At 51.3% G+C, this 21,284-nt stretch overlaps 1 protein-coding gene and 1 long non-coding RNA gene across 3 annotated transcripts; both read left to right on the plus strand.

Moving 5' to 3' along the window:
- Nucleotides 1-254: 254 nt before the first annotated feature.
- LAIR1 (leukocyte associated immunoglobulin like receptor 1) lies at nucleotides 255-8,629 on the plus strand. Of its 2 annotated transcripts, XM_058706687.1 has the most exons (10): nucleotides 261-469; nucleotides 863-898; nucleotides 4,028-4,309; nucleotides 4,468-4,518; nucleotides 6,742-6,780; nucleotides 7,070-7,180; nucleotides 7,279-7,321; nucleotides 7,409-7,446; nucleotides 7,612-7,664; nucleotides 8,220-8,629. In XM_058706687.1, exons 1-10 carry the CDS (start codon nucleotides 436-438, stop codon nucleotides 8,364-8,366), a joined length of 834 nt encoding a protein of 277 aa, XP_058562670.1. In that variant the 5' UTR covers nucleotides 261-435; the 3' UTR covers nucleotides 8,367-8,629. The 2 variants fall into 2 exon arrangements, with proteins under 2 accessions (XP_058562671.1, XP_058562670.1); XM_058706688.1 differs by lacking the exon at nucleotides 4,468-4,518 and having other exon boundaries at nucleotides 255-469.
- A 7,232-nt stretch (nucleotides 8,630-15,861) lies between these two features.
- Nucleotides 15,862-18,871, plus strand: LOC131499034 (uncharacterized). The gene is made up of 2 exons (XR_009255707.1): nucleotides 15,862-16,005; nucleotides 16,418-18,871. It is a non-coding gene; the product is annotated as an uncharacterized LOC131499034 (long non-coding RNA).
- Nucleotides 18,872-21,284: the final 2,413 nt, after the last annotated feature.

Here is a 21,284-nt window from a genome sequence, read left to right on the forward strand (position 1 = left end):
CTCTGGGCTGATGGCTCGGAGCCTGGAGCCTGTTTCCGATTCGGTGTCTCCCTCTCTCTCTGCCCCTCCTCCGTTCATGCTCTGTCTCTCTCTGTCCAAAAAAAAAAAAAAAAAAACAAAACAAAACAAAAAAACGTTGAAGAAAAAAAAAAAAAAAGAATCACGTTCTCACCCCAGGGGTTCATCTGGGGAGGAGGTCAGCCCTCATCTGAGCAGAGCAGGGGAGAAGCATCTTTAGGAGGCCCAGGCCCTCGTTCTGTCTCATTGGTGGGAAGAGTGGGAAGGACATGCGAGCATTCTTCCCCTTTGTGGGAGACTGCTGATGTAGAAACCCCAAGACGTGCCCCAGCTGACACATCCTGTCCCCTTGTCAGCTTCAGACTCCGTCCTTCAACCCACAGGCCTCAGGACGGTGCAGGCCACAGGGGTCTGGACATGTGTCCCCGTTCCACCACCTTCCTGGCCCTCGGTGAGTCCTGGAATGTAGGCAAAGGGTTGGAGGGACAGAGGAAGTGGGGGTGGGGGGGGGAGCGGAGCCTTGGGGAGGGGGTCCGCTTCCCTTCCCAGTCCTCACTCCTGTCCAGAAGACTGTGGGACTCTGGGGGAGCAAAGTGGATCCCCCCGGGGTCTGCACCCCCTGCTCTTGCCCAGACCTAAGTCAGACCATGCAGGTTCAGTCCTAGAAACCGGTTCCCGGGTGTGGAGACAAATTCAGACTCAAGAGCAGCTGGGGGAGAGGAGAGGGGAACTGGGGCTTGTCTCGAGACTATTTCAGAGCAAGAAGAACGATGGTACCGGCCCCCCCCCCCCCCCCCCGAGGAAACCAGGGGCGGGCATGTCTCTCACCAAACCTGTCTTCCAGCGCTCTGCCTGGGCTGGGTGCACCTCACTCAGGAAGGTGAGTCTGCTCCCCATCTCCTCTGCACCCCAAAAGGCAGCCCTCGACTGAGGGTGCTGACCCTGGTAGGACACGAGCGGAGGCCCTGAGACTTATCCTGAACTGCAAGCAACCCCAAATGTATGACCCTTGCCAGGTCTCTCTCTATTCTCCACCTGTGCTCCTGACAGACCCCCCACCACCACCACCACCACTCCCCGCCGCAAACAATTCAAACCCTGCAGGACCAGGCTGAGCCCACAGGCTCCCCCACACCAGCCCAGACCCCCCTCAGCATCCCCTGGGCAGAGAACAAGACGGTCACCAAGGGCAGAGTCCCAGACCCCATGCTTGATTCCAACTCCTTCACCCTCGATAGACAACACATCACCCAGTGATAGGATTTGACATGGTGATTTTAAAGTTTCACTTACATTTTTGGAATTTGTCTTTCGTATATATGTTTTTTATTTTGGGGTGAAATGTGGACAAGTATTTGATCAGTGTCTCTGTACGTCCTGCCCTGAGAGGGCAGGGATCATGCGTCTCTCATGTTTGTGGAACCAGTGGCACATGGAGGGCATGTGTCCATGGATAGGTATTGTAGAAGGAAGGGAGGGAGGGAGGGAGAGAGAGGGAGAGAGAGAGAGAGAGAGGAAAGAAAGAAAGAAAGAAAGAAAGAAAGAAAGAAAGAAAGAAAAGAGAGAGAGAGAAAGAGAAAGAAAGTAGGAAAGAAAGAAAGAGAGGGAGGGAGGGAGGGAGAGAGAGACAAAGAAAGGAAGGAAGGAAGAAAGAAAGGGAGGGAGGGAGGCAGAGAGAGAGAGAAAGAAAGAAAGAAAGAAAGAAAGAAAGAAAGAAAGAAAGGAGAGAGAGGAAGAGAAAGAAAGAAAGAAAAGAAGAAAGGAAGGAAGGAAGGAAGAAAGGGAGGGAGAGAGAGAGAAAAGAAAGAAAAGAAAGGAAGGAAGGAAGAAAAGAAAGAAAGGAAGGAAGGAAAAGAGAGAGGGAGGGAGGGAGGGAGAGACAGAGAGAAAGAAAGAAAGAGAAAGGAAAGAAAGAATGAAAGAAAGAAAAGAAAGGAAGAAAAAAGAGAGAGAAAGAAAAATAAAGAAGGAAAGAAAGAAAGGGAGGGAGGGAGAGAGAGAAAGAAAGGAAGGAAGGAAGGAAGGAAGGGAGAGAGAGAGAGAAAGAAAGAAAAGAAAGGAAGGAAGGAAGAAAAGAAAGAAAGGAAGGAAGGAAGAGAGAAAGGGAGGGAGGGAGAGACAGAGAGAAAGAAAGAGAAAGGAAAGAAAGAAAGAAAGAAAAGAAAAGAAAGAAAAAAGAGAGAGAAAGAAAAAGAAAGAAGGAAAGAAAGAAAGGGAGGGAGAGAGAGAAAGAAAGAAAGAAAGAAAGAAAGAAAGAAAGAAAGAAAGAAAGAAATGGAGGGAAGGAGGGAGAGAGAGAGAAAGAAAAAAAGAAAGGAAAGAAGGAAGAAAAGAAAGAAAGGAAGGAAGGAAGAGAGAGAGGGAGGGAGAGAGAGAGAGAAAGAAAGAAAGGAAGGAAGGAAGGAAGAGAAAGGAAAGAAAGAAAGGAAGAAAGAAAAAAGGAAGGAAGGAAGAAAAGAAACAAAGAAACAAAGAAAGAAAGAAAGGAAGGAAGGAAGGAAGAGAAAGGAAAGAAAGAAAGGAAGAAAGAAAAAAGGAAGGAAGGAAGGGAGAAAAGAAAGAAAGAAAGAAAGAAAGAAAGAAAGAAAGAAAGAAAGAAAGAAAGAAAAAAGGAAGGAAGGAAGGGAGAAAGGAAAGGCAGTTAAATGAGCAAATAGACCTCCCTCAGCTCCTGCCTCTTGAGGGGTTTTGTAACTTTAATGTCACCTTCCTGTTTCAGGGCTGCAAACTCCCCTTCCCCTGCCTCCAGCCTCATTGAGGCAGATGAGGTTTTTCAAGAACCTTAACAACATGAAAGCAGAAATTAGGCTTAGATGAGGGTAGAAAACACAGAGGAAACCCAGACACAAGCTCCACAGAAGGCTTGCAGCGTGTATATGTACAGATATATGTATAGACATATATTCTTATGTTTATATATATGAAATATGTAGATTTATTCAAGTCTAATGTATTTATATATCTATACATAAATATAAGCATACAACTGATGATGCAAAATGCAAAATTTCAGATCTATAAATTTAAATATATTAGGATATATATTTACCTTTATATTAAATACACAATATAGTTGGTATAATAAAATGCATGAATTATTATTACATATGGATATAGTAGACAGCATTACATATTATATAATGTCATACATTGTATTACATGTTATGTATTGCTATAATTTATATATGTAAGTGTCAACATAAATACATTGTGGGGTGCCTGGATGGCTCAGTCAGTTACCTGTCCGACTTCGCTCAGGTCATGATCTCACGGTCCATGGGTTCGAGCCCCGCGTCGGGCTCTGTGCTGACAGCTCGGAGCCTGGAGCCTGCTTCCCATTCTGTGTCTTCCTCTCTCTGTGCCCCTTCCCCGCTCATGCTCTGTCTCTCTCAAAAATAAACATTAAAAATTTTTAAAAATAAACACATGCCATCTAATAGTAAATATGCATAATTGAGATATAAATCATATGTATATAGCTTACCTATAATAAGTAATTTTAAATTACAATTACAATTATTTATATCGATTAAATTATACATATATAATACATACATACATATACCTGTATACATGTATAATTGTATACATACATATGTAAGTTAAAACACAGAATTTAAAATGTGTATTTATATTTATTATATAAATTTTTTGTATTTATTATATAAATTTATTATATTTATAGCTTACGTACTATGTATCAGAGCAGGCTGGGAGGCCACATGCGTCTGCCGCAAAGTGCGGCTCCCTCCCTGCCCACGGCCACTTTCTGGGGGGACCCAGGGGGCTGGGATAGAAACAGCAGAGAAGGATGACCGTGTTGTGTGTGGGGACAGGGGAACACAGTCAGGACGAGGAGGGTGGTAATGTTCCAAAGGACTGTGATTGACGTTTGCGCAACTCTGTGACTTTGCTTAAGAGTGACCTGAGCGCGTCACAGGGGTGAATTGCGTGTTAGTGTGAGTCCCCCACAAGTAGACCCTGAGAGCCCGCTCTGTTTCCTCGCAAGGGACCCTGCGCAGGCCCTCCATCTGTGCTGAACCGGCCCCCGTGGTCGCCCTGGGGCAGCTTGTGACCATCGTGTGCCGGAGCCCCGGCGGGTTTGAGGCGTTCCGCCTGGAGAAGGAGGGGAATGCCTTGAAACCAGATGTCATGGAGGAACCGCCGGGCGAGACGGAGGCCAGATTCCACATCATCGCGCATGAAGGGATTGAGGGGAAGTACCACTGCGTCTATCATAAAGACGGCACCTGGTCTGAGCGCAGCGCGGAGCTGGTGCTGGTGGTGACAGGTGAGAAGGTCTCCGCTCGGCCCTCGGGTTTCTCTGGGACCGAGTGACGGCCAGATGGGGCCCTCAGACGGATGCTCAGGGTACAGAGGGGCCGGGCTGAGCGGGACAGACCCTGGGGCCTCCACAGAGCTTGGGTCCTTCCCCTGCCCTGCTCACAGAGACCCCTGGAAACGTCAGCTCCCCGCCACCACAGACCTACAGCTCACCTGGTGAGTGACCTTGCAGGACCTTGGGGAGGGCGGGGCGGGGTGGTGAGGGGGCGGGCGGAGCTCTGCGCCGGGCCGCGGCGCCGGCCTTGGGTGAGGGACTGGTAAGACCACAGTGCCCCCTGCAGGGCACCGGGACACTAACTGGTTGAACTTTCTCTGTGCCAGGGGCTATGAAAGCGGTGGGTGGGAGGCATCCCCCTGACCTGAGAGCCCCCGACTCGTTTAGTGCACAAAGCAAAGCAGTTTCATGCCCCAAAGCAGAAGGCCCTGAAGGGCTGGAACCAGCCCAAGGCTAGGGGTGGGGGGACCCCCTTTGGGGCAGAGTTCGACCGTTGGCAGCTTTGCAAGGGACAGTGGTCCGGAGGGGCAGAGGGACTGACCGCTCGTCTTCCAAACTCGGTCGCTGCTGGAGAGAACGGGGTTCCGCATTAGGTCACAAGAGTGGCGTTAGGTCACAGAGGAAGAGAGACCCCCAGAATCCTACATCGCACAGGGCATCGCACATCGCCCCTCTCTCCCATCTCTTGCTCTGAAGACTGAAGATCCACCGTGCGGGGATCAGGGCTGAGAGCCCAGTCCCACGCCCGCGGTGAATACCCCAAACCGTGCGCGTCCCGGTTTCCTCGTGTGCAAAAAAGGGCAATAAAGGCAAGGACGCGGGAGCGCGCTTTCGGGGATACGGGGCTTTGTGTGCACGGCGCACGCGCTTAGGTCAAGGCCTGGCGAACCAGACAGGCTGGGGACGTGCTGGCCTTGTTACGTTGAGGAAGTAGTTTCTTCTGGTTAAGTGTGCACCTGACACCCACCTGCTGAGGGCTGGACGCATGCCGGGCGACGAGGAGAAAGGGTCCCTGCGCTCCCAACCTCAGTGGGGAAAGTTAACCAGAATGAGGAATGGAAATGTGTATATGTACATTATATACATTATACTTAATGTATTTAGTATGTGTATATCACATATAACGTATCTATATTTAAGTATAATGTACCATATATAATGTATCTATATTTAAGTATAATGTATCGCTATATATAATGTATTTATATTTATAAAGTATTTATATCTCTCTATATAAATATAAACATACAACTTACAATATAAAATTTCAGACCTATAAATTTAAATATATTGGAATATATTTCTAACTTATATATTAAACACAAGGAATATAATTAAAATTATAAAATACATGAATTAATCATTACATATTAATATAGTGTACAGTATTATATATTATATAATGTCATATATTATGTGTTATGTATTCTATGATTTATATATGTAAATCTCAACATAAATAGGTCTCATCTAATAATAAGTCTGTATAATTGAGATATGTCATATATCTCACATGTTCTAAGTAATATGTACAAATGAGAGTATAAGTCATATATGTTACATGTTCTAAGTAATTTTAAATGATATATAATCACAATTATTCATAGCAATTAAATGATACCTATATAAGTTAAAACACAGGCTTTAAAATGTATATTTGTATTTATTATATAATAGAGCAGGTGGGATCCTAGATCATGGACCCAGGACAGAGTGTTCAGGGAGGGAAGCTCCAGGAGTGGAAGTTTTCTGCCTTCCTTAAAGGACGCTGAGGACTCGGCCTCCGGGGCAGCTGGAGGGAGGGGGCACTGTCCAGAAGAGGGGACACGGGGGCTCCACCCTCAGCCAGGATGAGCCCAGCAGGCAGGACATACAGCTCATGCGCCAAATCCAGGCCTTGCTGGTGCTGGATGGATGGGCCTCAGGGGACATCAGGACGCGGAGTCTCGGTCTCTTCACTCCCAGGAGGGAGGTGCCACCTCCATGGGGGCTGCTGTGAGAAACAGGAGGGTGGGAATCCAGAAGGAGGGGAGCTAGGGGAGCACTGTCCCACAGAGCCCGCGGCGGGAAGGCCATGCCTCGTGTCTGCATCCTCCAGCAAGGTGTCATTAGCCGGGTGTGGCCACTGAGCCCCTGGAACGGTGGCCAGAGCAGCTGGGGATCTGGCTTTTATTTATTTAACTTGGATGTCAGTGCAAATAGTCCTGTGAGGGTATCACACTGGACAGCACGGATGTAGGGCATTCCCATCCCCATGGAAAGTTCCATGGGTTCGTTCCAGAGGAGTGCCTTTGCGGGGGGGGGGGGGGGGGGGTGGTCAGGAGGACTCAGCCTTCTCTGTCCAGCTTAGGCCTCTGACCATGTGCTCGATTCCTCCTTCCTAGGGGACACACAGATGCGTGGGGATCACAGTAACAGCCCAGGTGAGTGAGGGGGGCGGAGGAGCAGGACCCGGTGTGTGCTTCTTGGGGAAAGAATGTGCTTTGGTGTTGGCCGTATTCCACGCCTGGCAGTGCCCTGTGGACAGAGGATCTGAACACTCAGGACCCTGGTTTTGTAATAATGCTTCCTATGTCACAGGACTGTTATGAATTGGAGACGTTTTATACATAGGTGTGCACGTGACAAGCCCCCAGCAAACATGGGGTATGCAGTAGGTGCTCCATAAATGCACGCTGCTGATAATCTGGTTCCACCTTCCCTGTTCCCCAGACCTGTCGACAGAGCATGTGTATATTTTCGTTGGGGTCTCTGTGGCCTTGTTCCTTTGTCTCCTCCTCCTGGTTCTCGCCTTCCTCCGTTGTCAGCGTCGGAAAAAACACAGTAGGTCTCAGGGAGAGGTGGGGTGGCCTGGGGAGGCTTTTTGGGGGTGTTGGGGAAGAAGTCCTCTGTTCTTAATTCACACCCCTGACTGTCCACAGGGCTCCCCGGCAGCCAAGGTGAGGAGCAGAGGCCCCAGGAAAGGTGAGGCCCCTGAGACTAACCCCGGCCCCCCTCCCAGGCCCCTGCCTCCAGGGGGCCCCCCAGTGCTCACTGTACTTTTCCCCACAGGGTCAGCCCAGCTATTGACCTTCCCCAGAGGACACCAGGTAAAAGGACAAGGAGGAGGGACCGGCCAGGGAGAGGGAACGTTTGAGAACATTCCAGGATGTTCTAGATGGAGTGCATGGTGAAATCCGAAGCTGTGGGTTTTCGGCAAATTTGCCTTCTGAGACCCACCCCAGAGACCTGACCCCTTGTCCTCTCCCCTCCAGATCTGGCAACAGTTGGCAGACTTCCTGAGAAGGACAGGGAAGTGCCCAGCTCGGTAAGTCCTTGTATCCAATACCTACCTACAACCCTAATTTTAGCAGCTCGGTCAGCAGTTTGGTCACAGTACCTTTCTTTCTTTCTTTCTTTCTTTCTTTTTTTTTTAACTTTTATTTATTTACTTATTCTCACATTTATTTATTATTGAGAGACAGAGAGACACAGAGCATGAGCAGGGGAGGGGCAGAGAGAGAGGGAGACACAGAATCGGAAGCAGGCTCCAGGCTCTGAGCTGTCAGCACAGAGCCCGACGTGGGGCTCGAACCCACGAACTGTGAGATCATAACCCGAGCCGAAGTCAGAAGCTCAACTGACTGAGCCCCCCAGGCGCCCCTGGTCACAGTATCTTTTGAGGCCTCCCCTTGGAGGTGGCATGGTCTCACTCTGTCATATTCTACCGCTCACACAGGCCAGCCCTGATTCTAAGTGGGAGGGCACTGCACAGTGGTGACCCCAGAAGGTGGGGTCACGGCGGTCACCTGGAGGCTGACCACTAGGCTCCCCTTCCCATCGGCCCGGCCGCCCTAACTCACCCCGGGTCTCGCTGTCTCAGGCCCCGCCTGCAGGAAGCCCCCAGGACGTGACGTACGCTCAGTTAGACCACCAGATCCTCGCACAGAGGACAGCCCGAGGCATGTTCCCATGGTCCACGGAGCCCACGGCCGAGTCCAGCACTTATGCATCACTGGCCAGACCCTGACTCCGGACCCACCTGGCCTCTGCTCCTAGAGACACGGGAAGTCACTCCTGCAGAAGCGTGAGGCGGCCATTTGGAGGACTTCCCTACAGAATCATCCCTTTCTGGAAAGCCATGCGGTCAGCTCTCCTGGAGGCCAGAGGTGCACTCAGGAGACTCCTAATCAGCGTCTAGGAGGTTCGTTAACCACATGGTCCCTCCGAAAACCAACTAGATGCTTGCAGAGAATGTGGAGCACTTCATTTACAAACACCCAGAGCTACAGACCCCTGGCAGTTTCCAGACACTCAGCTATGGTCCCACGGTCACCCACAGGTGATTCCAGATGTGTCCTGTGTGTCCCCAACTGCCCCCAGAGGCTCTGATTTACTCGTCTTCCAGAGTTCAGTAGTTGATCCAGAACCCGGGCTATACTTGGGCAGCTGATCTGCATCTGTTTCACGTGACCTAGTCTCCAAATTCCACACCTGGGAGGTGCCCCCACACCTCTCTCCCTGAACCCCAGGATCTAACCTTGTGGGCGGGCCTCATGGATCCGTGATTTATTTTATTTTTATTTTGAGAGAGAGGGAGCGAGTATGCACGTGTTAGTGGGGGAGGAGCAGAGAAAGATTGAGAGAGAGAGAGAGAGAGAGAGAGAGAGAGAGAGAGAGAATCCCAAGCAGGCTCTCCACTGTCAGCATGGAGCCTGAGGCAGGGCTTGACCCCATGACCTATGAGATCTTGACCTGAGCCAAAATCAAGAGTTGGACACTCAACCGACTGAGCCACCCAGGCACCCCTCCCCCTGTTGTTTCTTAACCCACAAATCAGGCTTCCGTTCACAATTGCCCACTTGCTTACTTACCACTGTTGCTGGTTGCTACAGGGTTTGTAAACAAGGCAGCCCCATGCTGCCTCTACAGCAAACGTTTGGGGTCTGCACGGCCACGTCCCCGAGTGGGACCAGCTGTGCCACCAGAGGATTTGGGGTGTCCAAGGCACCCTGCCAGGAGAGCCCCGAAGCTACTGTGGGCCGGACGTGTTGTGTCTCTACCAGACTTACGGGGTCAGCCTCGAGGACCCCACTGGGATTTAAATTTACCCTGACAACTGCTAGGGAGCTTTAGTGAAACATTCTGGTTGATTTTTGTGTCTTTTATTTCTTTGGCCGGGGGGGTGGGGGAAGGGGGGCGGTAAGAAACCTGCCTGCCTGCTATAGGTCTTGTACTGAAAGTTTTATTATATATTAAAAGAATGTTTTTTATTTTAAAGTTTTTAATTTATGTTGAGAGAGAGCATGAGTAGGGGAGGGGCAGAGAGGGAGAGAGAGAATCCCAAGCAGGCTCCACACTGACAGCAGTGACTGTGGGGCTCAGTCCCACAAACCATGAGATCATGACCTGAGCCAAACCCAAGAGTTGACCGAGCCACCCAGGTGCTACTAAAAGAATATTTCTTTAAACATTCGACCTAAACTGGGGCACCTGGGTGGCTCGGTCGGTTAAGCATCGGACTTTGGCTCAGTTCATGATCTCATGGTCTGTGAGTTCAAGCCCTGCATCAGGCTCTGTGCTGACAGCTCAGAGCCTGGAGCCTGCTTCAGGTTCTGTATCTCCCTCTCTCCCTGCCCCTCCCTTGATCGCCCTCTCTCTCTGTCTCTCAAAAATTAATTACCATTTTTTAAAGTCCCACAGTGATCCTTAAAAAAAAATAAAAATTCAACCTAAACTCATCTAGCCCATTCTGGTGCAATTTCTTTTTTATTTAAAAAAAAAAAATTTTTTTTAACGTTTATTTATTTTTGAGACAGAGAGAAACAGAGCATGAACGGGGGAGGGTCAGAGAGAGAGGGAGACACAGAATCTGAAACAGGCTCCAGGCTCTGAGCAGTCAGCACAGAGCCCAATTCGGGGCTCGAACTCACGGAGCGTGAGATCGTGACCTGAGCGGAAGTCGGAGCTTAACCGACTGAGCCACCCAGGTGCCCCACATTCTGGTGCAATTTCTATTTTACTTCTTTGCAAACATTAACACGTTTTAAGGACTTTATTCTTAAGTAATCTCCACATCTACTATGGGGCTCGAAGACACAACCCTGAGATCAAGAGTTGCACGGTCTACCGACTGAGCCAGCCAGGTGCCCCAACATTAATACATTTTAATCTTCATATAAACCCTCCAGAACATGTCCTATCCTTTTCTCCATTTTTCTTGAAGAAACTGGGGACCGGTCATTAATTAGCTTGCCTTCACTCGGCCAGCTCTAAGTGGTGGGGACTGCACACTGCATATGGCAGCTCCTCTCGGTGACCTCAGGACAGCCTGCATCTCACCAGCTGGGAGGTGTCTGTCCTGTTTCAGAGAGGGTGGGGTTCTGGCTTTCCAACACAATTTTAACTTGCACTGAGCTTTGATTTTCTATTTGTGCTCAAGGTTAATTTCTATTCGTACTCAACGTTTTTCCTCTGCTTCCTAGCCCTGTACTCTATCTTTGTTTTCTTCATTGCGTTGTGTACTGAATTTCTCTTTTTCATGTGGGACAGAGTCTCTCTTTACCAACTATTAGTGTATTAGTCAGGGTTCTCCAGATAAGCAGAACCAATAGATTCTATTGTAAAGAGTGAATATATACGTGTATATGTATTTGTGTAAAATATGTGTGTATATATACATGTGTAAAAAAAAATTTTGTGTTTATTTTTAATTTAAATTCAAGTTAGTTAACATACAGTGTAGTCTTGCTTTCAGGAGTAGAGCCCAGTGATTGGTCTCTTACATAGGACACCCAGAGCTCATCCCCAAAAGTGCTCTCCTTAATGCCCATCACCCATTTAACACCCCCACCCAGCAAACTTTTGTTCTCTGTATTTAAGAATCGCTTATAGTTTGTCTCCCTCTCTGTTTTTATCTTATTTTTCCTTCCCTTCCCCTATGTTCATCTGTTGAGTTTCTCAAATTCCACATACGAGTGAAATCATATGATGTCTGTCTTTCTGTGACTGACTTATTTCGCTTACCATAATACCCTCTAGTTCCATCCACGTTGTAGCAAAAGGCAAAGGCTTCATTCTTTTTGATCGCAGAGCAATACTCCATTGTATAAATATACCACATCTGCTTGATCCATTCATCCATCGATGGACATTTGGGCTCTTTCCGTATTTTGGCTATTGTCGATAGCGCTGCTACAAACATCGGGGTGCATGTGCCCCTTTGAGTCAGCATTTTTGTATCCTTTGGTTACATACCTAGTAGTGCAATTGCTGGGTCGTAGGGTAGTTCTATTTTCAGTTTTTTGAGGAACCTCCACACTGTTTTCCAGAGCAGCTGCACCAGATTGCATTCCCACCAACAGTGCAAGAGGGTTCCTCTTTCTCCCCATCCTCACCAACATCTGTTGTTTCCTGAGTTGTTAATTTTAGCAATTCTGACTGGTGTGAGGTGGTATCTCATTATGGTTTTGATTCGTATTTCCCAGATGATGAGTGATGTTGAGCATTTTTTCATGTGTCGGTTGGCCGTCTGGATGTCTTCTTTGGAGAAGTGTCTATTCATGTCTTTTGCCCGTTGATAAGTTCCTTATAGATTTTGGATACTAACCCTTTATCAGATATGTCATTTGAGAATTTCTTCTCCCATTCTGTCGGTTGCCCTTTAGTTTTGCTGATTGTTTCCTTCGCTGTGCAGAAGCTTTTTATCTTGATGAGGTCCCAATAGTTCATTTTTGCTTTGGTTTCCCTTGCCTCTGGAGACATATCAAGTAAGAAGTTATATAAATTATATTTAGATATATAATATTTTAAATGTAAATTATATATTTAAGTACAACTTATAGAGATAAATTTTAAATGCATATATATGTGTGTGTGTGTGTGTGTGTGTGTGTGTATATATATATATATATATATATTTAAATATATACTTACCATAAGAATCAGCTCATGGGTTATAGAACCAGAAGTCCCACCATCTACTACCTGCCAGCTGGAGACCCAGGAGAACCTGTGGGATAAATCAGCCCCAGTCCGCAGGCCCAAGAACCAGGCGCTATGATGTCCTGCACAGGAGAAGATGGTTGTCTCAGCTCAAGAAGAGAGAGATGGAATTGGACCTCCTTCCCCTTTCTGTTCCATCCGGCCCCGAGGGGGTTGCAACATGTTGGTCCACCTCGTCACTCAGTCCATGGAATCAAATGCGAATCTTTCAGAAACCCGCCCGCACACTGGCCCAGAAGTCCTGTTTTCCCAGCTCTCTGCCTGCCCTCCCCCCACCCCCCTGTCAGGTTGTACCTACAAACAACCATCACAGTCAGATGGTGAGTCTCCCCTCAAAATCTGGCTCGTTTGACCCTGACCAGAGCCAGGCTCTTAGCAAGGGAAGGGCGGACAGCATGGCATTGGGAAAGAAACGACTCCAGAATATTCTGCCCCTTCCAGAGGAGGAACGGCCGACCAGGTGGGGCATCTGCTCTAGTGAAAAGGAGACCTATGAGTCCCGGCAGTGAGGCTGCAGGGGCAGCAGAAGCGGTTTAGGGGAATTTTGGAAGGAGAGGAAGATAAAGCCCACACGCCTTCTATCTCGGGGGCTTGGTGGGAAGAGGAGAGGACAGAAAAGCAGACGTTGTGGACCAGTCTTTCCTCCTTGACCCTCCAGCCACAGACCCCAGGGTCAGGACTCTGCCCCTGGATGTCCCTACTTTCCTGCATGAGGGATGCGGCCCCTGAGCGCCACCTGGAGGCCAAGGCTGGTATAGCACCCCTGGTGGCTCCAGTGTGGCCAGGCAGAGAGGGAGGGCTACCTTGCCCTGGGACTCCCCCAGTTCCGGAGGTGTGCCCTGGGGGCGAACGCCAGGGGGGCCGTCGCCGTGGGAGGAGAGATCCCACCTGGGCCGGATGGGGCAGGAGCGGGCGCCCAGACACATACACTGAACCCCTGGGACAAAGGGGACACGGAGATCACCAGAATGGTCCCCAGGCCCCAAGGGAGCAGAGAAAGGCTGGACCCTGTGACCACTGAGCATGGACATCAGCTGGGCCTGCAGCAAGCTGGTGAGCAAACCCCGCAGTCCCCAGTCAGCTCGGACCCAGGGACCAGCAGGAGGACACAGAGCCACCTGCTCCCCGCACCTGGGACACCATCCTGGGAAGGAGCATGGAGACCGGCCAAGATACAAGAGCATTTGCAATGATTGTGTGTGTGTGTGTGTGTGTGTGTGTGTGTGTGAGTGTGTGTGTGCTCCCTGCCTAAGTGGAGGCAGCTCCTGAGTGACATCCGATCACTGATAGACAAAGTCATTTTATTTCTTTGGCTGACCTGCAATGCATCCCGTTCTGCTACACACACACACACACACACACACGCACACGCGCACACACATGCACACATTCGCATGCACACATGTACACACGTACGTGCAGGGCAACATCACCTGAACACGGGTCACTATGTGGGAGGCAGGACATGGCAGGAGCTGGGGTCTTTCCGTAGGTGAGTTTGCACAGAGAGCGTCTCCACATTTTCCTCCTGCTTCTCTGGGAATCCAGGCTGGTTGCTCTCACAGAGAAAGAGAAGTGCTCTTCTGGGGAGGGTGGCTCTGACCCCAGACCCCAGATTCCCCGCAGTGGGTGGGGGACGCCCTCCGCTGGGGCCGCACCGACCCTGAATCCGCACGGCTGCTTCCTGGCTTGTGTCTCACGGCACAGCCCGTGGGTCTGGACCTTCTGTTCCGTCGAGGCTGTGGAACATGGAGGTCTGGGGGGTCAGTCATGTGGTTTCAGGCCAAGAATCATAAAGCACGTGGGCCTTGATGCCCGCAGGGATGGTGGACATAGAGAACTATGATATGATATTGATATATTGAGATATATATTGATATATATTGATATATATTGATTCTCTTGTCCTTGAGAAACAGTAGCTACAGCGGCTGGGTCTCCCCTGGGCTTGTGCACCAGGTCTGGGAAGAGCCGCAGGTCTGTGCCCTTGAGAGGCTGGGCCACCCCAGTCCAGGAGGGCACCACAGACCCCTCCTCCGTCCCTGTCAGACCTCCTCTCCCTTCCCCCAGACTCCAGCTCGGCCTTTGAGCCCACCTTGTCAGTGGCTCAACCAGACACTCCCTTGGGCCCTGACCCTAAAAAGCCCCAGGCCTTTCCCTTGTCTGTCTCCTCTCACAGTCCCCGCCCCCTCCACTGGGAGGTCAGTGTGGGTCTTAGAAGCCCCAGGACACATGGGGATCTTCAGCCTTCCTCCCCAATGTGAGCAAGTGACACAGAATGTGAATGAGGCCACTGGACATATCAGAATCCCATGGAGGCATTAAGTCCCTAGAAGAACCAGGCCCTGGTAGAAGGTGCAAGAGAAACACAGGGCTCACTGAAATGTAAAGCCAGTAGACTGTGAGAGAAGCTTTTGAGAATGGAGGAAACGCAAAAGACCTAAGTCACCATGGCCTGGGAGGGCAGTGAATGACAGGGCGGAGGTGATGCTAGGACTCTGCGTTGTCCACAGGGGCAGGGGCTCCAGCCCACCTTCCCTACTGACGGTCCTGTGTTCTGTGCCACAAATGGACCCAGAGAGGCCCCTGGGGGTCCAGACAGGAATCCAGCCCCCATCCCAGCCCCAGCGGCACAGGAAGCCCTGCCCACCCACGTTTGGACGGTCGTCAGGGTCTCTTTACCGCATCCAGGACTTGAGGGCTTTCAGTTACAACTGGGATGTTTGAGCAGGAAACCCCTCCTGTCCGGCCTCCCTCCTCCATCCCCGCAGCCCCGTCAGCGTCAGCGCCCCCTAACTAGAGAGCCTAACCCAGCCAGCTGGGGGGCAGGGGTGAGTGCAGAGCACAGCCCAGAATCACAGGACCCGGAGACAGGACGTCCTACCTGCACAGTGTGCCGCCTGCCTCCTGCCTCTCTGGGCACTCCCCCTGCCCCAACATGACGTCGTCAGGAGAATTTCTAGAGCCCCTTTTGCCTGTGGGAAATGTGTAGTTTGAGAAGAGTCAGCCTGTTAGGACCAGAAGGGGAGCCAGAAACCCCTTTCTGTGTTGCACCCCCTCTGTGTCTATCCACATAACTATGCATCTTTGCACCTGTGTCTGTATCTCTCCGTGTGTGTATGTATGTGAATATCTGTCATCTCCTCTCATGTCCGATGTACCTACTCGGGGAGCTACTCATCCCCCTATGGATACGTTCATCATTTACCCGTCGTCCTATTGTCTGTGTGTCTCTGCCGTATCAACATCCCGAATGCACCGTGTCTATATTTGCAGCCATATCCACGCGTCTACGTATGTTCTATCCACCCACTTACCATCCACCATCTCCTGATCTCTACCTTCCCATCATCTCTGTCTCTGTCTCTGTCAGTCACCGGTTAACACCAGGTGGGCCTCCTCCTGGCAGGCGTTCAGCCTGGCGATGGGGTACCTCACTAGAAACGGCTTCCAGAAGTCAAGGCCTCTCTGTGATCCAAAAGAGGAAGGTAGGGCTTACCCCCCGCCCCCGCTTCCTTTCCGTGAGACCACAGACACCAGGCCCTCACAGCCCTTCCTGCTTGCGTCCTGACCCGCAGGCCCCTGTCTAGCCGCCCCAGGGCTAGGACAGCGCAGAGATGCCGGCCATGTCCCACAGCCCCATCCGCTTCCCTGGATGCGGTAAAGTGAGTGGGGAGGGCAGGAGCAGGGGGGTGGAGACGCCAGCGGGGGCCAGGCCTCACCTCAGTTGGCCCCCAGGGAGGACGGTCTCTGCAGGCCCTGCCGCTCTGTCCCCTGGGCCTGAGCCAGCAGCGTGGGGCCCGGGGCCTCTGACAGGTGTGCTAGAGGTTGGGACAGCGGGGGGCGAGGGGGGCCAGACACAGGCAAGGCGGGGGTGGGGGGGGTGGGGCGTCTGGTTGGGAGTCCCAGAGACTTGTCTGCAGCCAGAGACAGGGGAGGCAGCTATGTTGGGGGAGGGGGGGTCCTGCTGACTTAGGGAGGTGTGAAGGTCACACGGCTACATCCTTGTCGGCAGCGCGCTGACCCCCAGGGAGGGAACCAGTGGCTGATGTGTCCCTCACCAGGCTTCTCTTGCAGCGCTCCGCCTCGCCAGGCGATCCACGCGCAGGAGGGCGAGTCCCGTCCACACGCTCTCTGGGGCAGCCCTGGACGGGAGTCCTGCTCCTTCCGGGAGGGACCCAGGCCCCGAGGTGCAGAGGCCACAGCTGTCCTCAGCTGCATGAGGACAGCCCATGGCTGCAGATCCCTGAGGACGCCTCAGGCCCAGCCCAGCCCGCCAGACTGAGATTCTCGCCCACAACTGTCGCCAGCTCCCTCTTCCCCTTTCTCTGAGGGCCATCAGCTCCGGGTCAGAGAACACATGGGGTCCTTGAGTCCCCCTGAGCCCACGTCCATCCCTCAGAGTCCCGTGTCACCCCACACCTGCCCCCCTTTTTCTATTCCTCCCCCTCACCCCCAGTTCAGCGGCTCCAAGCGCTCCGCTCAGGCCATTAAGCGGTACTCGCGCTTCTCCCTTTGGTGATCTCAGCATCTGGGGGCTTCGATTTGACATTTCAGTGGAGGGCTCCAGGGTGTAATTTTCCGCCTCCCCCATCCTGCGGCCCCGCATTCCCAGCTGCCCTCTGGGAACGGGGCCCCCCAGCTCTCACTGACACCTGTCACCCGCCTTACTCAGGGAGGCCCCCATGTGCACCTGCCATGGGTCTCCACACGTCCCGGTTCTTCTCTTCCTGGGCGCTCTGTGCCTTCCTCCGTCTGCCGGCTGCTCCTGGGCCCTGTTGTGCGAGATCAGGAGTCCAGGGAAGGAAATGGAAACCAAAACCCCGCTGAGGTAGCCCCGCAAGCTCACTGAGATGGCTGGTATATATTTAGAACATTGTTTAGGGAAAGTAACAGGTGCCGGGCCGAAGTGGAGAAACTGGAACCCTAATTAATGCAGGGGCGGGGCGAGCGTAAATCGGGTGGCAGTTCCCCAGAAAGTGAGCCCAGAATCGCTCACTGAGCCGGCAGTCCCAGCGCCCCGCGCGCAGGAAGAAGGACCCGGCGACGCCAGCGCGGTGCGCGCAGGCCGAAGCAACGGAAGCTGGGCCTTGGAAGGTGTGCGCCCTGGCATCCACGCCGGCGCTATCCACACTCGCCAGTACAGCCGCAGGCTCCTGAGGTGTGGACGAGGGAAGCGAATAATTAGCATCAGCTCAGGCGCTGAGTAAGGACCCTAGTGGCAGGTGTGGGCTCCACAGACGGAGGAAGGAGCCACGTGTCCAGGAGGGCGGGCGCCTCCAGGAGCTGGAAAAGGCAGCGAAACGGGTTGGGTGTCCAGGAGGGAGCGCGGGGCCCCCGCAGACCCATGTCAGAGTTCTGACCCCCCAGGATTTAACGATCCCAATGAACCGGCTGCCGGAAGTGTCCCCCTCTGCGCTCCTGTGTTCCGGCAGACGAGGAGTCCCAGACGCCTGGTCTCCCAAGCTTCTGGAAACGGATTCCGGTGCCAACCTCTCCTGGCCAGCGTTCCGACCTCAGTCCCTGACTCTCATCCCACACCTCTGACCACCAGTGCCCGGAGCCCAGCCTGGCCACCTTCTGGAGGCCTGGGCCCCATCTCTGCGGCTCTGCAGGGGCCGGGGGCTTGTGCGCAGCGCTGGTCCCAGTGTGGCCAGGATACAGGATGAAGGACGACCTTCCCCGTCGCTGCATCTCTGCAGGAGGCAGGGCTCCGCGCGGTGGTTTTCCGGTGTCCTTTCAGCACACTCAGATGGAGGGGCCACTCGGCTCTCACGCAGACTTCTCTTCAGCAGTTGTGCCCCCCCACCCCCCACTGTGTCCGTCTCCCGGAGCACTGTCCTCAGCACGAAGGACAGGAAGGCTGCCTGCCAGGGCCCCTGCCTCCTGCCCAGAGTACAGAGCGTTCTCGTTGCACTTTTTGGCACTCAGCTTGCCAGACTCGGCCGTGGAAGGCGCTTCTGAGCCTGGCTCTGTGCTTCCGGAGGGGACCCGGCACATCATCAGCTCTGTCTTGCTCTCCGGATTCGGTGGAGTCCCAGACTCATCTCGTGTCCCTCCTGCCCTGGACCAGGAACCCACCTTTTCTGCAAGAGTTCTCGGGCTCCTTTTACTGGGGAACCGTATTTACAGAACAAGATGTGGGGGTTATGTGAACTCAGGCTACTGGGCTTTTTTGTTCCTTAGGGAGCAAGTTAACACTCAGGAAGGATGGGTAGTGTGCTTTCACGGGGGTATTCCCAGCCTCGATGTGATGTCCTGTCCTGTCCTCTCCTCTCTCCTCACCTCCCATCCCCTCCCATCCCCTCCCATCCTTCTTCTAGTAAGCTTCATGTCTAGCATGGAGCCCAGTGCAGGGCTTGAACTCACAACCTTGAGATCAAGACCTGAGCTGAGATCAAGAGTCAGATGCTTAACCAACGGAGCCATTCAGGTGCCTCAATGGACTTTTTAGGTTACACTTGTATCTCTCATACGTCAAATCCCTGCTCCTAATAAATTAATGTAATTACATTTTCGCTTTGCCCTGTGGCTTTGTTGTTAATCGGGTGTAAACGTATCTCTACCTTGACGTGTTCATATTCGTGTCAGAGTGTGCTCTCCCCGTCTTGTATGATTTAGCTGTGTTTTGGAAAGTGCAGGACGTTCGTAGGTTTCAAAAGCAAAAACTCCCCAACATGGGACATTGGAGATGACCCTCCTCACCCCCTCCCCTTTGCCCCACGCCCCCACATAGTGCAGGTGGCTATTTTTGTTACTTCCAGGTTCTCAGATGGCACGCATGATCCGTGGAAAGGGAAGTCCACAGACACATCCTGCTACTTAACTCCTTTCTTGGATGGAAGTCAGCCCGTTCCAGCTATAGCTTTGTACCCCACTTTCCACTCTTCCAGCTTCCTGTGAAATAAACCGCCACACACTCAGTGTTGACAACAGTGTTTGTTTATGCCCGGGCAGTTCTGTGCGGAGAAGGCTGACACGGTCCCACCGGGCCACGTGAAGGTGTCAGCAGGGCTGTGTCCCTTCCAGAGGCTGCAGGTGCTCGAGAGAACACTGGTGAACAACACGTGACCCAAGAAAAAATTTGTAACAGGAGCAAAAAACATCCCTAAATGAAAATGGAAACACAACATGGCAAAACCTATGGGCTGTTGCAAGAGCACTTCTGAGAGGGAAGTTTATAGTCATGGATGCATATATTAAGAAATTGGAAAGATGTCAAATAAACACCCCAACCTCAAACCTAGAAGGACAAAAATAAATAAATAAATAAATGAATCCCAAAGTTAGCAGAAGGAAGGAAATAGAGATGAGAGTAGAAATAAATGTAATAGAGAAAGAAAAAAAGAAAGAAAAAAGAAAAGATCAAGGAAACTGAGTTTGTTACTTGAAAAGAGAAACCAAATTGACAAACTTTTAGTTAGACCACCTAAAGGGGGAAAAAAAAGAGAAAATTCAATTTATTGCAATGAGAGGCAAGGCAAACAGATCGATCCGGACCGACACTCTTGACCAGAGTGGGGTCTTGAACAGCCGGGGTACAGAGTTTTTATAGCCGATCACATCATCTCATTATCACCTGGGAACAGAACAAAGGAATAGTTCCCAGGTGGAAACAGTTCAAACAGGCCCTTGCCCCAATCCGATCAAACACTAATCTCATCCCTTGATTGATAGGATAAGGCTGTTATCTCTTAACCTATAGTGTGAAAACTAAGCTGTTATTTCTTAAGGCTACAGGTTAGCCCTACACTACAATTTAACCCTTACAGAATCTATCATAGAAAACCTTTCGTTCTCAGTTATTTCTTTACATAAGTTTTCTGCACACTTCTCTCCCTCTCTCTTCTTTTTCTGTAGCCTTAATTATTCCATTCTGCCACAGAGGGTTTCCAGCGCATTAAAAAAATTTTTTTAATGTTTATTTATTTTTGACAGAGAGAGAGAGAGAGAGAGAGACAGAGCATGAGCGGGGGAGGGGCAGAGAGAGAGCGAGACACAGAATCCGAAGCAGGCTCCAGGCTCTGAGCCATCAGCACAGAGCCCGATGCGGGGCTCGAACCCACAAATCGCGATTGTGACCTGACCTGAGCTGAAGTCGGACGCTCAACCGACTGAGCCACCCAGGCGCCCCAGTTGTTTTTTTTTTTTTTAATTTCATTAACTGAATTCCTCAAGTCTAGAATTTGTGTTTGGTTCTTTTCTACTACTGCTATCTCTTTGTTAAATTTCTCTTTTTGTTCACGTATCGCTCTCTTTATTTCTTCGTTTTTCTGTGTGTTCCCATAGCCCGATGAGTTTCCTTAATGCGGCTGTTTTGAAACCGTCGTCAGCTGTGTTGCAAAAGTCCAAGCGTGAGCTCGGTTACTGGGAGGCTGTCCTTATCTTTTGGTGGTGATGCGTGTCCTTGACTCCCACGGTCCTCGGAGTTTTGCGTGGCCGTTTTAGCATCTGAGGTGGTGCTCACCTCCGTAAATCTTTAGTTGTTGTCTTCAGGCAGGAGATAGTTTTCATCTGTCCTTCCTTCTTACGAAATTCGTGAGCTTGTATTTCCTTTCTGGTTCTTGCAACCCACCAGGCTGACTGCTGGAACCGCTCTTCTGCTTTGCTACATATTTGTGGCTTCTCTCTTGCCCACAGACCCCGGTTTGTTTTCTGAGTCTGCACAAAATATCTGGCCGCGGTGTGCAGAGAGGTGTGGGTTTTCGCACGTGGGGAGTGGAGAGCGCCCTTGGGCTGCGGCTGGCTGGCATTGAGTGGGCCCCCACTCACCACTCTCCCTTTCCACGTCGGCTGCTTCAGACCCTGACCGTGCCACCTGGAGAGGGACGACGTTGGCAAAGTTCTTACCCCCTCAAACGCATCTCCATTTTCTTCATTTACAACGAAGGGTCCAGTGCACGTCATTTAAAAATATATGCATCCTGGGGCTCCTGGGTGGCGC

This window comes from Neofelis nebulosa, chromosome 17 (genome assembly GCF_028018385.1).
Source record: "Neofelis nebulosa isolate mNeoNeb1 chromosome 17, mNeoNeb1.pri, whole genome shotgun sequence".
NCBI lineage: Eukaryota > Metazoa > Chordata > Mammalia > Carnivora > Felidae > Neofelis > Neofelis nebulosa.